We start from the raw sequence: 14,693 nt of genomic DNA on the forward strand, positions 1-14,693 counted from the left end.
TTAACTGCAAAAGAATGGGGAAACAAATTACCGGTATTTGAGAATTCTATTATTCTCTTTAATGTCCTACAGGATCAATGATGACTGAGTTTCTGTATAAAACTAAGTGACAATAATTCTGATTTACAAAGAGTATTATTATTATTATTATTATTATTATTATTATTATTATTATTATTATTATTATTATTAAGTTGGTATTCCGAAGAAACTAGTTTGATTAATTAAAATGTGTCTCGGTGAAATGTACAGCAGAGTCCTTATAGGCCAGATTCTGTCGGATGCCTTTCTCATTCACTAGTCATCTAGTCTGCTGTCAAAAATCTAAAAATTAGAATTTATAAAACAATTATATTGTATGGTTGTGAATCTTGGACTCTCACTTTGAGAGAGGAACAAAGATTAAGGATATTTGAGAATAAGTTTCTTAGGAAAATATTTGGAGCTTAGAGGGATGAAATTACAGGAGAATGGAGAAAGTTACACAATGCAGAATTGTATGCATTGTGTTCTTCACCTGACATAATTAGGAACATTAAATCCAGACGTTTGAGATGGGCAGGACATGTAGAATGTATGGGCGAATCCAGAAATGCATATAGAGTGTTAGTTAGGAAGCCGGAGGGAAAAAGACTTTTGTGGAGGCAAAGACGTAGATGGGAGCTGGATTAGAGGGAGGTGGAATATGATGATAGAGACTGGATTAATCTTGCTCAGGATAGGGACAGATGGCGGGTTTATATGAGGGCGGCAATGAACCTCCAGGTTCCTTAAAAACCACAAGTAAGTAATGAGTGTATGATATGATGAAAAAAAATCACGAAATTATTGTCACACTTTAAACAATAAGTACGATATTTTATTAATTTTTATCGAAAAATTAAAAGATTTCCACAAAAAACCTGCCCCTGATTATACTGAAGAAATCGTAAATTTTTTAGGAACAAAGATAACATACAGATCATTACTTTAAAAACATTTTCACACCCCTTTTGTAGGAGAGCGAGTTAAAGTCGTGTGTAGAAATTTAATGCACAGACTCTGTCAACATGTGACTGGAACCTCGCCCACACCTGCAGCAAATGTTTAATGGTAGATACCAGTATGAAATTTTGCTCCTGTGATTTTGCAGTGAACATCACGCACTACGAGGACCTGTGTCATTTTTTGCTATCTAGCATCCCACTCAACAACTTCTACTTGTACAGTGGGTCTGTGTGGGATCAGAGCCGCAGTCGCAACTTCCGCCGCACAGTGCAACGCCTGTTGAATTATTATACCAACACACTAGGTAGGTATCCACAATTTGTGTGTTTGTTGCTCATTAAAAACTTGTGAAGTGTGCTCCTCATTGTTTCTGTTTCAGAGGACGTCCATCTGCACCTGAAGAATAACAGAGAAATGCTTGACGACTTGCTGTTGCAACTTCTCACTCGGAGCAGTCACCTGTCCAACTTGCAGTATGATGGAATACTACGAAACATGAACACTGTTCGTGAGATATGCAATTTGCAACTTAGTCTCAAGACGAGTGAGTTCAAATATCGAACAAAGATTACGTAGCAATCAATTTCATGGACCATTTGGTTGTGCATTGTATTCCAGAATGCATCACACTTCAAGTGCGAATGATCTAAATTGTCACTCGTGAATCTAGAGAAGGGGGAAATGAAGTCGACTGGATAGGACAGCAGAGAGCTGCATTGGGGACCAGTCTCGTGATGTTCTACTCAGCATGCAACATCACTCTTCTCTAGACCAATGTTTCTCAACCTACATAAGACTCCAGTCCAGTAAATTCTTGTGAGAAAGGGCGAGGTTTCAGATGAAACAATTTAAAAATACATTTTAATTTCTATAGAATTTTCATGATCTATTACTGGATGGGCGGATTATCTACGAAACATGAGCAAGGCATGGAGTTCATTGGCCATGGAGCATATGCTCCCAGCTTGCCGGCAGTTAAACTTGCAGCACTAGAGTGACTGTCTAATAAATTACTACTTTACTTTATCATTTATTAAATATGTATTTCCGTCTAATGACTTGTCTAAGTTTTACGAAACAAATATTATAACATAGAATAATTTGTTATTGTATTCTATATCATAATATGCGAACATTTTCACTGATTGGAATCTTCAAGCATAATTTACAATATCTACATGTTTTTACATATTGAATAGCTATTTGATTATAATACTGTTTAACAAATACATGTGAATAATTAACAATCAAATCAAACAATAATTAAAAATTGAACATATTAAAACAATGGTTATGATTTGTATTGCATAAACGTTAGACTATGTAATATTGATATTTGTTGCGTATTTTGTTACTACATTCAATTATATAATTCACTTTTATTCACTTATGAATGTAATTTACTATAATTATAATTGTGTTTTTAATTATTGTTATTGTGATGTGTTTTGTTACAGCTCTATTTGTAATTTATTAACTATAGAATAGTAGCCTATGTTAATTATTATCATATGTCAAATATTTGTTGTGTACAATCATTGTAGTTTGAGAACATAGATATGGTGTTGAAAGGTCGTTGTATTTGACGTACCGGTACTATCGTTGTTTTTCATATTCAAGGTTTTGTGTGACTGTAGATAGTATATATTGTAGAACTGAAAACTGTCTCAATGAAATCTCTGTAATAGACCGACCAAATTTATTCTAATTAAATGTGTGTTATAAATGTGCGACGTAATGAATAATATCCATTCAATCGCAATTGCACCTAAGTTGTTGTGACTTGTTTTAATTCTGTAATGAAATGTATTAAATATTAGAAATTTCTAATAATAATTTCAATTCTACAATAGTACGGTAACCAAATATTCAATATAAAGGAAATATTACAATTACCAGGTGACACTCCTAATAGCATGATATATACAAGTACCAAATACAAAGGATTATCAGTGATGCGCGCTACATGGGAAGCCTATCTGCAGCAACTTAACATCAATACCAAGCTAGAACACCTAAATGACCAGCATGTTAATGCTGTACGAGACTACGAAACTATAAGAACCCGTTGCTTGTCGGAATTGCAAGTGAGCAGAGATGAGGCTACAGGATCCGTGAAGCAATTAAGGCAACATCTTCGGTACCGTGAATTTAAAACCTGGTGTGCATACCCCCAGAAAGGAAAAGGAGTTGTATTGTCTGAAGAAGTACCTGCAGCCAACTCGTGGATCATCAAGCATGACGGATTATCAAGTTCTGAATGTAGAGAATGCAGGGCAAACCCAAAATATTGGGTCAGACTACTAAATTAAAAAATATAAATATGTCTGAAGATTCCAATTGGCGAAAACTTTCGCATATGATATAGAATACAATAACAAATTATCATATGTTATAATTTTTGTTTTCTAAAACTTACACAAGTCATTAGACTGAAACATATATTTAATAAATGATCAAGTATTATAGCAGACTTATCGAAAAATATCAGTATAATGAATTTTAAAATTACTATTTATTTTTGATGTTGGAATTGTCTACACATTTCTGGCATCTGGTAAGAAAATTAGCAATCACCTCTCATAGTTCTTTTTGAGAAATCGAATTCATCTCTTGAAAGACGTTATTCTTTAGTTCATCTAAATTATGTGGATATGTCCTGTATAATTTATCTTTTAATGCTCACCAGAAATAATAATTGCAGAGGGATAGATGGGGGGGGGGGGACCAGTGGCCATATGTTGCTAGTGATGACTCTTATCATCGAATACTTCATCAATTGTCTGCAAGGCTGCAAGGAAACATTGGCTGCATGTGCCATCGCAGAGTCCTGCTAGAAAAACGCGAAACTAAAGGTATTTCACAGTTAATTCAACAAAAAAGGATTGCAAAATGTTTTACACATTTACACTATTGTTTCTTAAAAAAAAATTGGGGCCTTTATTGTCATCATTAAGTGAGCATCACACTTCAGTTTTTTGGTCATGAATGGGTTCCTCATGGAACAGATTAAGTTTTCGAAACACCAGTATTGATTGTTTCGTATATTAACTTAGGCATGTAAGTGGAACCAAGCTTCTTCCTTAAACAAAATTAGAAAGTTCTTAACCACAGTAATATTGACAATTAATATATTTGAGGAGAAAAATTCGCTCCGGCGCCGGGGATCGAACCCGGGTCCTTGGTTCTACGTACCAAGCACTCTGACCACTGAGCTACACCGAATTCAATCCACAGCACCGGATCGAACTTTCCTCCTTCAGTGTTTCCGTTTGTGGCCTGACTCCAAGTTAGGCATATACATTGACATTTTATGTCCAAGTCAACTGCCATTATACAAGGGGCACACTCAACTGAGTGACTTGTTTGGCTGGGATTCCGCACTTCAGTGCACAGTAATCTGTACAGAAATATGCATTGCTAGCTATGAGATCATTAAGATTTTATTAATTTGTCCTACAGAATAATAGCCTATCTGTAATATTTACAATTAATATTTGAGGAGAAAAATTCGCTCAGGCGCCGGGGATTGAACTCGGGTCCTTGGTTCTACATACCAAGCGCTCTGACCACTGAGCTACGCCGAATTCAATCCACAGCACCCCTTGTATGATACCTACGATATTTTAACAGAAAATGAATGCTAGTGGGAATGACACAGGATCGCATGTGAATGTTCTTTATACAAAAATGTGACTAGCAATCCAAATCAAGGCTCCAGTGACTTTTGGTTCCTTATCTTAAAACTTTCAGATACTTTCCTCAACACATATTTAAACCTTGTCGAAAAAGTTTGGAATCACTCTGTATACAGTATATGTATAAAAGTGAAAGGCTCCAGTGACCTTTGGTTACTTATCTTAAAACTTTCAGATACTGATATTTCTTTCAACACATCTTTAAAACGTGCCGGAAAAATTCAGAATTACCCACCTTGTATAATATAAAAGTAGAACTAAAAAGTATGCAACGCAATTTCTATTTTTTAAATTTTTAATTTAATTGAAAAATCCTTGAAGTAAATCGAGAAATTTTGCACATGTTTGTAAAACAGAGTAATTTATTTTGTTCAAGATGTGTAGAAGAAGGTATTTTTTAAGTGACAGATAATATTCATTTTTTCATTTTTGTATTCTCCAGTTCTTAAAATGTAAAGAATCAATAATAGTTTTATTTACTTATATGTTTTTACTGTAAGGGCCTAATGAATAATTAAAAAGAAGTGCATCTCAATATCAGTTTTTCACTATTGAGAATAAAAATGGCCTTGAATCCAAATAATCATGGACAGAAGCCAATGGAAAACAGGTGAATAGCAATGATTCTTTCCTTCTCATGTCTCAAAAGTCGATCTACAAGGCAAATCTTACAGAAAAAGAGAGAACTGAAATTCTAATAATTGGCTATGGTGATAAATGAACCAGCAAGGCTTCTAAAACAGTCTGCGGAGATGGGCAAATGTGAAGAAGTAGAGGAGAAAGTGTGATTTAAAAAATCGTGGTAGTCGCCAACTGAAGTCGTGGCTCCATTACTGCCTTTCTATCACATATTATTATAACACTATCCTTCTCTGTCATTCACACTTCTCTCTCTCCAAAACTACCTAACAAATAGCCTTCTCTTTCGTTAGCACTCCAGAGGGGACAGCGGTGAGGAAGGATTCGCCCAAAAATTTGTCACAAATGTTGTTTTTAGCAAATTAGTTACAAGGTTGCGTTCCTGCTGTGTAGACTTCTGTATACTAATGATACCAATATTGCTGGGCACATTTTACAGAAGAACGCATGTTTCTAATAGGGATGAGGTATTCGAATCCTCAAAAAGACTCGAAATTCGAAAATTCGAATCTTCGCACTTTTTTCATCATTCAAATCTTTCGAATTCTGACCTAAAAATTGTTAAAACTTTGGAATTATTAGTTTTAACTCCATTGACGTGCAATTGAAGTGCTGACTAACCAAAAATGGCTATTGTTGCAATTTCTGTGGTAACTCGATCACCAATACCACCTTGAGGCGGTCCTAAGTACCAAACTGTTTTCAGTATGATATCTATGGATAGCCTATAATTTTCGAAAACTGTATTCTTAAATTTGTTTTTCATTAAACACAGATTTCAAATTTTGCTTCAGTTAAAAAACTTTTAATTTTAAATAGAAGTTATTTGCCCCTTTTCTTCTTTATTATTATTTGAATCATTAGAGAGACTTGAGGGACTGGAGAACCTTTTAGGACTCAAATTCGAGAAAATTCGGGTTTCGTCCCATCTATAGCTTCCAAAAAGAATATGTGTGATTTATGACAACGGAAAATAATGTTAAATGTTCTTCAGAAAACTAACTTTTCAACTCTTCCATCTTCCATTAGAAAAAACTTGAAATAAAAGGTTTCTGGGAGACCACTTCCACTTTTAAAAATTTCTCAGGACCATTTAAGTAAGGGTAAATTGAAGGGTCCAGGGAAAAAACCTGTTAAGTTCAAAATGATCGCTTTTCTGTTTTGGATGTCATGTAATACCTCAGATAGTACAGATTTCTGAGGTTTAATTGTACACATTACAGTGTATGAATTTAGAATAAGGACTTTTTTTAAATGGATACATTAAGAAGTATGTTCCTAAGTGATAAAGCAACAATATAAAAATGTCTAATGTGCTTAATACACTGTAGATTTCCACACTCTTCACGTGAGGCCAAGAAACCTGAACAATGTGAACCGTTCAATTGTGAGGGACATCCGTTCCAAATACACGAGCCAACTGGCAGAACAGAAAGTGGACCTCAAGATTGAAGATCCTTCGTCAATCATTGTGTTCAGCTGACATGTAGTAGCCTGTACAGCATTCGAAACAAACGTGTGGAAGAATATTACTTACTTACTCTTTAAACAAAATCACAATAAAGTTATGAGGAGAGGAAGTGTATTTTTCATAAGTTATAGTAAAAAAGGTGTCAGAATTAATTCTCAGCGTGATGGCACAATGATATGTAATCTGGAAGTAATCCAACAACAGATCTTTACTTCATTATACAATATGGGTTGCGCAAAATAATTATTTGTCTCTCAGACTATGAGTTGATGATCACAGAGGTCAGATGCAAAATTAAGAGATAATCCATAATATGTAACATAAGACACAGTATGTGTAATGATTTATACAGAGTGGTCCAAAAAGATGTTACCACTTATATGGAGGTTTGTGTTATTATGTTTGCTATGTGAAATACATTGTTTGTTTTTATGTTTGGGCTCAGTTCAATCAGTGAACACCTTCAACCTGGACGCCACCATTCTTGATGCACACATGCATCCATTGAATCGTGCTCTCGATTACTCTATGACATATTGTGACAGGCATGGACCGAATCATATTGGTGATTCGTTGACGAAGGTCTTGCAGGTTTCTCGGTTTCTCAGCATAAACACGTTCCTTTACCATCCCCCATTACCAAAAGTCAAACAGCGTGATGTCAGGAGATTATACCGGCCATAGAAAGGGTCCAGCTCTTCCAATCCAGCATTCCAGAAATGTCTCATCCAGGTCCCGGTGAACTACCAAAGCATAGTGAGCTGGTGCATTGTCCTGTTGGAAGTAGCCTGACTACATGATGTTAAGGGGGATGTTGTCTTCCATGAATGTGCACAGTATGGCAAGGTATCCTTCACCGATAACAATATCTGCATCAAAAAAGAATGGACCCACAATACTTAGTTTTGAGATACCACACCAGACGTTCACTTTTGGTGAATCGTGTACTTCTTCCCGGAGTTCATGTGAATGTTCTGCTGACCATATCACACAGTTGTGTGTGTTCATCTTGCCAGAAATGTGAAATGTAGCTTCATCCGAAAAGAAGAAGAGAACATCAGGATCACAATGTGTTATTTCAACCAAAATCTGCAACGCTTTCACATGACATCTCTTATGTTCAGGCAAGGCATGCACCATTTGCAGGTGGTACGGCTTCATTTCCAGATCGGAATGAAGGATTCATAGGGTAATGGCACGTGAAATATCCAGCTCTAGGGACAGAAGTTTGGTTGACTTGTTGGAACTCTGTAACATGGCCTTTTGGATATGCACAATGTTCTCCTCAACATACATAGTTCTTCTGCGATCACTATTTCCTCCACAGTCATCCACAACAGAACTGGTAAGTACCCACTTGCGTAGATCCGATGGACAGTCAGATGTGATGGAGGATCCTTCTCAAACCATTCCTCAAACTTCCTACACACCACACTAATGGATTGGTACACTTCCATCCAAGCTGGTACTTTCCTCCTCTCCTCTAGACTCAATCATGCCATAACAAAAAAATATAAATTCTCTTCAAATTCTACAACGCTATTTATTTCTGCATGTCTATGGCAACCCAACAATATTTTTCACGCAATGAAAATGTACATAAAATTCAAACCTGCAATGACAGCAAGTAACACACAAAATATAAACATAATATCAAAAACTAAACCTCCCATATACGTGGTAACATCTTTTTGGACCACCCTATATTTCTATGGCAATGAGAATTGTGTTGTGACTGTAGAAAGTAAGTTACAAACTGTACTGACGAACTCTGCCAACATATTCAAGGAAAACCAAAATTAGATACCACATATGAAAAAGTGTATCATGGTCTAAACACCCCTAATTTAAAATTTGAGGTTTATTACATTCTTATCATTTTTTGATGAAAAGCGCCTATGAGTTGAATAAAACTAGGACCTACGGTACCTTCTTCTGTTACACCACCTCTCCATTTCAGACAGAAATTTATCGACTTGTTCTATAACATATAAATCTTAAATCAAGTAAACAGTGAGAAAAAAAAATACACTACAATAGCACCCACAATAAAAATTGCAACTGAATTTAATACTGTGTTTAGCAAAAAAAAAAAAATCAATAATACAGTAATCGTGGTATAACAGCAGCAACAACAATCTCTTTCGAAATTTCAATATGCTTTATTGCAAGCTTGAGTAGTGGTGGCTTGTTAATGGTAATGGCTTACATAATGAAAAATGCCAAGTTATGTTTTTACCCTTTATGTCTTGCACTTCTCTGTCCCAACTCTCAATGGGTTACAGTACTACTTTTAATGTTTACAAATCTAATACACAGTGATGCCTGTGTAAACATACATGTCAGGTTTGTCTTCATATGCAGAAACCAACTGCTCTCAAGTACTAGACAAGCTGATCTAAAATGACAGGTGATTCTGAAGTTGATATCGAACTACTGATATCGAGAAACTAAACCTGAATTTGGGACAAAAAAAAGAACTGAAATTTACAAACGAAATATAAAATACCTGGAAAGAAATCTGGTAGAATTCAGAATGAGTCCACAAGATCCCCTAAAAAAAAAAGCTCTTGAAACTCTGCAACATTGCAACAGTGACTTAGTTCCAGTAATACAAAACCTGTTCATAATAATGGCAACTCTCCCTGTAACGTCTCGCATTTCTGAAAGGTCATTTTCATCACTAGAGTGCGGAAGTTCGTGCAGTTGCATGTTTTTATTGATTTGGCATATTGAAAAAGTAAAAGTGGATCTTTGCCATTTATGGTCTTTATGTTCAAATGAAGTCAACTTTAAATAATAATAATATTTTCTGTAGCGATATTTTGTCAGTATCTGTATGGCGTACATTCAATTTAAATTATACAAGGTTCTATTTTTTTTTCTTATATCTTAATCACTTTTGTCTGAAACATGTTTATATAATTTTTCATTTTAAATTTTATTGTGAGCTATTCTGTGTCACAGGGCAAACCCAAAATATTGAGTCAGACCAATAAATTATTATAAATGCATATTTCGAGGGTTTTCCCTTTTAAATGCATATATATTTTTATTTTGCATATGGGCTATTCCATATGAAATCGATCAGTAAAAAACCTCGCATTTTTTTATACTCTAATTTTTTCCCTATTTATACAAGGTGCTGAGGAGAGTGCATTTGCAAAAATATACTGTCGAAAGTCAGACGGTTTTCGTATGGTTGAGCGACAAATTTAGCGTATTTTAGAAAAACAAGCCTCTTTCAGCGCTCAGAACTCTGGAACCATTTACTGCAGAACATTGAACGAGAGCTCATTTTGAAGCTGACATTTGGTAGGTTATGATAAGAAGTAATCCTTATTTTTATTGTATACAGAGAGACAGATAATCTGATTTTACTTAGTTTTAGCCTTTTTGCCCATTTGTAAAAATGTAAAAAAATATTGAGAAAAAAACTTGCATTATTAAGAGGGATTCGGCATTGTTTGCTTAGTGTCATGGCAATAAATTTCGGGGGTATTAAATAAATTATTTTCACACGCCTAGACTTGAAAGGCGCAACACAGCACGGACTGGCCAAGAGATAAAGATAAGCGAGCGCTGGGCGTCATTTTACTCCTGTGTTTATGAAAACCTGTGATAAATCTAGCCCAGCTATGCGCTACTAGACGAAACATCACGTGTTTATGTCTCCTGGCCTTGCTTGCTTAGGCTAGCTCCCGCCTCACAGTCAGCTGGTTAGCTCACGCGCATACTATTTATTTTCTTTATTTGATTTTTCAATACTTTCTTATTAACGTTGCACCAATAAAAAATACGTGTTTATTTGTACTTTCAATGCGGAATCTAACCATATATTTTAAAAATATGTTTTCGTGGGCAAAGGTGTCTTAATTAAGAAAAATCTAAATTTCTCCATTTCCATAAAAAGTAAGAAAAACTGTTTACATGTCAATATAAACTGTAACTTTTCTGCATCAAAATAAACCATGATTTTGATCATTGGGTGAAAGGGTTTCGGAGCCACAAAAGTTTAAAGTTGCTAATTTTATGAAAATACGATAAATTAAAATATTTTTAATTTAAACACTATGAAGTTCTGATGCCTCAAACTTTGCACAAAGCATTGTATCATAGTTGTCTAAGGACAGAAAAAGTTTCATTGTATTTAAAAATTGCAAGGTCAATTTTCTCTATATTTCGGTCGATTTGAGATGGAATAGCCCATATTTAAACGCATATATTAACATCTTTCCTTGTTTTTTTCCTCTAATTTCAAATTTTCTTTCTTATAAAAATAATAATGTCCAAGAAATATAAAAATTATGTGAGAATTAAAGCCAATAATTAGTTAATTACTGTTGAGGACAGGAATCGGTGCAACAACAGTGGACAGATACTTGTCTCTAACATGTAAGTTGGGTCATTTTCCACTTTTCCACTTTAACACTGTGTGTACAGATCCAGAAACAAAATTTGGGCCACCTGAATTTTGTTTCTGGGTCTGTACATACTAGATGTGTAAGTATAATTTTTCACAAGCCAGGGGAAAAATACGTGTCACCTAGATGTCATTCAGACTTTTACCACCTTTTACTTTGATTTCGCAGAACCAGAAATGAATGTTTTAGACACCTGCGACAATACCAATGTATTGTTGAGGTCACGAAATTGCTGTGAAGACAATGCTGCTAGTGGGCTCTGATTTCATAGAAACAAAACAGAATGTATTTAAACACCTGCGACAATGAAGTCATGTGGAGTGCAAATTTTCATTTCAACAAGTTTTACTGCAAAAATCAAGTAAAGAACATAATCTTCTTACAAGTTTTTTTACCTGGTTATTTTACGACGCTTTATCAACTGCTATGGCTATCTAGCGTCTGAATGAGATGGTGATAATACCAGTGAAATAAGTCCAGGGTCCAGCGCCAAAAGTTACCCAGTTAATGGGTTGAGGGAAAACCCCAGAAAAATCTAAACAGGTAACTTGTTCCAACCAGGAATTGAATCTGTGCTCACTTGTTTCATGGTCAGCGATGGACTGCTTACAAATTTAACCACTGACATTCCGAAAGAAAAAAGTAGCACAAAAGATTTATTGAAGAAATGGATTTCTGAAGACAAACTTTTTCTACTAATGGGAAAATCGTCTGCAGTGCAATATGGCTTTTTGATACTTATTACTTTAAATTACTTTCATTTATATCGTATTATTAAACCTCTAACATTTATTTTTTACTGCATATATTTCGATTTTTTGGGTATATTTCAACAGTTTTTACTGCATAGCTGCATGCATATTTTCAGGGTTTTTAGTGCATAAAGTTCCATAGTCTATTCATCACTAAGAAAACAGAAGCCTACCTTAGAAACAGCTAGGGTTGCCAACTTTTTTGAAGAAAATACAGGAAACTAAGGAATCGACAAAATTTCACATATAAAATAGACAAATTATTCGGTTCAGTTACTGAAAAACAACTTTATTCTACATTTCGGCAGCTAGGCTTAAATTAAGAGTATTTTGAGATAGATTTTATCTCGCATAATAGTTGAAGTCGATTGGAGTTTTCAACTCTGATTTGATTAAATGTGTCGTGCTCAAGTTTCGAATATCTGTCCAATTGTTGTTCATGAGATGAAATATCCTCTTTGTATGAGCATTACTACTTGGTATGCTTAGTCAGTTTTTTCAAATTTATAACAATAACAGGTTTGATTTTCAGGTGGGTGAGCACTAAAACCCATTTCTGGCAAGCATTACTTTCTATAAAGACTGCACATTTTAATGCCTTTCTTTAACAAGAAAATTCATCTTATAATCAATCATCATTCATGGCAAAATCAAATGTTTAGAATAAAAATTTTTGCATTATGCAAAAATAAGGGAGAAAAATGCTCAATGAGAATAATACGAGAGTCGGGAGACTGTTAAAAATTAGGGACAAAAACGGGAGGGTTGGCAACCCTAGAAACAGCACAGGAAAGGAGCACCTTAATGTTCTGGCTCTCATGTACATACATGTGAAAATGTCTGTGTATGAAAGTTATGTCCTCAAGTAACTACTTAAAAACGCAGAAGGTATCCAGCTTAAAACTATAATAAAATAATATGGCTGCAGTTATTTCATGGCACTTAAATTTTTTTTATTTCAAGACAAATATTTTTAATTCCATCACACCACAACACTGTAATGAAAATTTAAATCTGTGCTCATATTCAAGTAGTTTATTGTATACAGGATCTCTCGATCAAAGTGTACTGTTCATACAGATTCATGATGAATTAGTTTCTTATGTGTTTGTCAATTCCTCTTTTTTTTTTCCTTTCTATTCTCCTTCCCATTTGTTTCTCGCATTTTTAGCACCTCATATGTAATCCATGTTTTATTTTAATTCATCTATGATCATGAAGATAGGTGGATATATCTTACAAAATTCATGTTGCAGTACAATGTGGTGACATTCTGCCATGTCTTTTATTCATACAGTTCGAAATTGTAGTGCTTCAGCCCATAATTTAGAGGAGAAGGTTGATGTTTCAATAGTGTTTTCCAGCATGTAATGAGAAAATTAAAAATATTCACTGAAATTAGTTCTGCAAAAGCATCTGATACCTCTGATGATGGTAAATAGGAAAGAGCAAAAAATAAAAGTTTTTAACCACTTTCGAATTTCAAATATTTTGTTTTGCAGCTCCTGGTTTGATATACTGTTTCCTTTAATTTCCTAAGCCAACTCTGTCCTAAATGAAATTTACATTCTATAATCTTAACACTGGAAAAATCAATTAAAAGTTAATAGCATTGTGTGATGCTATTTCACAATCTAACTAAAAATTTTAAAATAATTAACTGCTTTCCACATATCTGGAGACATAATTTCTTCAAGAAGCACCACATACTGGGTCCAACATTTAACATTTCTCATTTTAAGTTGGTAATTACGCATGCATCATTTAAAAGGGGAGGCTTTGATCATTGTGATTGGGTTTAGCATGGCTTTGGATTAAGTCAACCATGGAACGTTGGCCTTTGCAGCAGCGCATTTTCTGCGTAGAACATTATTTATTAAGCAAGTCAATTGTGGCTGTACAGCACAAGTTTCGGCGGATATTTGGCGATAATCGACAACGTGGAATTGCACCATCACGAAAAATAGTCAGTGGGTGAGCCAGTGGTGTGAAATCGGATCTGTTCAAACTAACCTCATGTTCGTACGAAAACAGCGCGGATACCTGAAAATATTGAACATGTGAGAATGGCTTTGCAGACAACATTCTTCCTGCCTGAGTTGGCACGTCATAACTGGGATATTGAGACCCTATAGTTTCAACAGGACGGAGCCACAACACATACAACACATTTTCAGTGAACGTGCTGTGTGTTGCTTTCCCTGGAAGACTTCTCTCCAGGTTTGGTGACAGTTATTGGCCCTCCGTATCCCCAGACCTCACTGGATCAGACTTCTTTTTGTGGGGGTACCTGAAGGTTAAGGTCTACGCTCGTAGACTTTCTGATATGAACAGCCTCAAAAATGCAATTCGTGAGGCAATTGCTTGTGTCACGCCAGACACTTTGCAGAGTAATGACTAGTGTACAAAGAAGATTACAACAAAGTATTGACATAATGGTGGGCAGTTGGCCTGGGTAGCATAGTCTGTATAGCACTGGCATTCTGTGCTCGAGGTTGCGGGTTCGATCCCAACCCAGGTCGATGGCATTTAAGTGTATTTAATGTCAGTAGATTTACTGGCATGTAAAAGAACTCCTGCAGGACAAAATCCTGGCACACCGGCAATGCTGATATAACCTCTCCAGTTGCGAGCATCGTTAAATAAACCATAATTTAAATTTTTAATGGTGGGCATCTTAAGGATGTAATTTAAAAAAAATAATGTAATCTGTAAATCCAAG

At 35.1% G+C, this 14,693-nt stretch overlaps 1 protein-coding gene across 1 annotated transcript in view; it reads left to right on the forward strand.

Moving 5' to 3' along the window:
• LOC138702256 (F-box only protein 39-like) overlaps positions 1 to 9,811 on the forward strand; it is a 28,652-nt gene extending 18,841 nt beyond the window's left edge. The window contains exons 7-9 of the mRNA XM_069829840.1: positions 1,133 to 1,291; positions 1,367 to 1,531; positions 6,656 to 9,811. Coding sequence (XP_069685941.1) covers positions 1,133 to 1,291; positions 1,367 to 1,531; positions 6,656 to 6,807 — 476 coding nt within the window. The 3' untranslated portion in view covers positions 6,808 to 9,811. The remainder of the gene's footprint in view (positions 1 to 1,132; positions 1,292 to 1,366; positions 1,532 to 6,655) is intronic.
• The last annotated feature ends 4,882 nt before the right edge of the window (positions 9,812 to 14,693 follow it).

This window comes from Periplaneta americana, chromosome 6 (assembly GCF_040183065.1).
Source record: "Periplaneta americana isolate PAMFEO1 chromosome 6, P.americana_PAMFEO1_priV1, whole genome shotgun sequence".
Lineage (NCBI taxonomy): Eukaryota > Metazoa > Arthropoda > Insecta > Blattodea > Blattidae > Periplaneta > Periplaneta americana.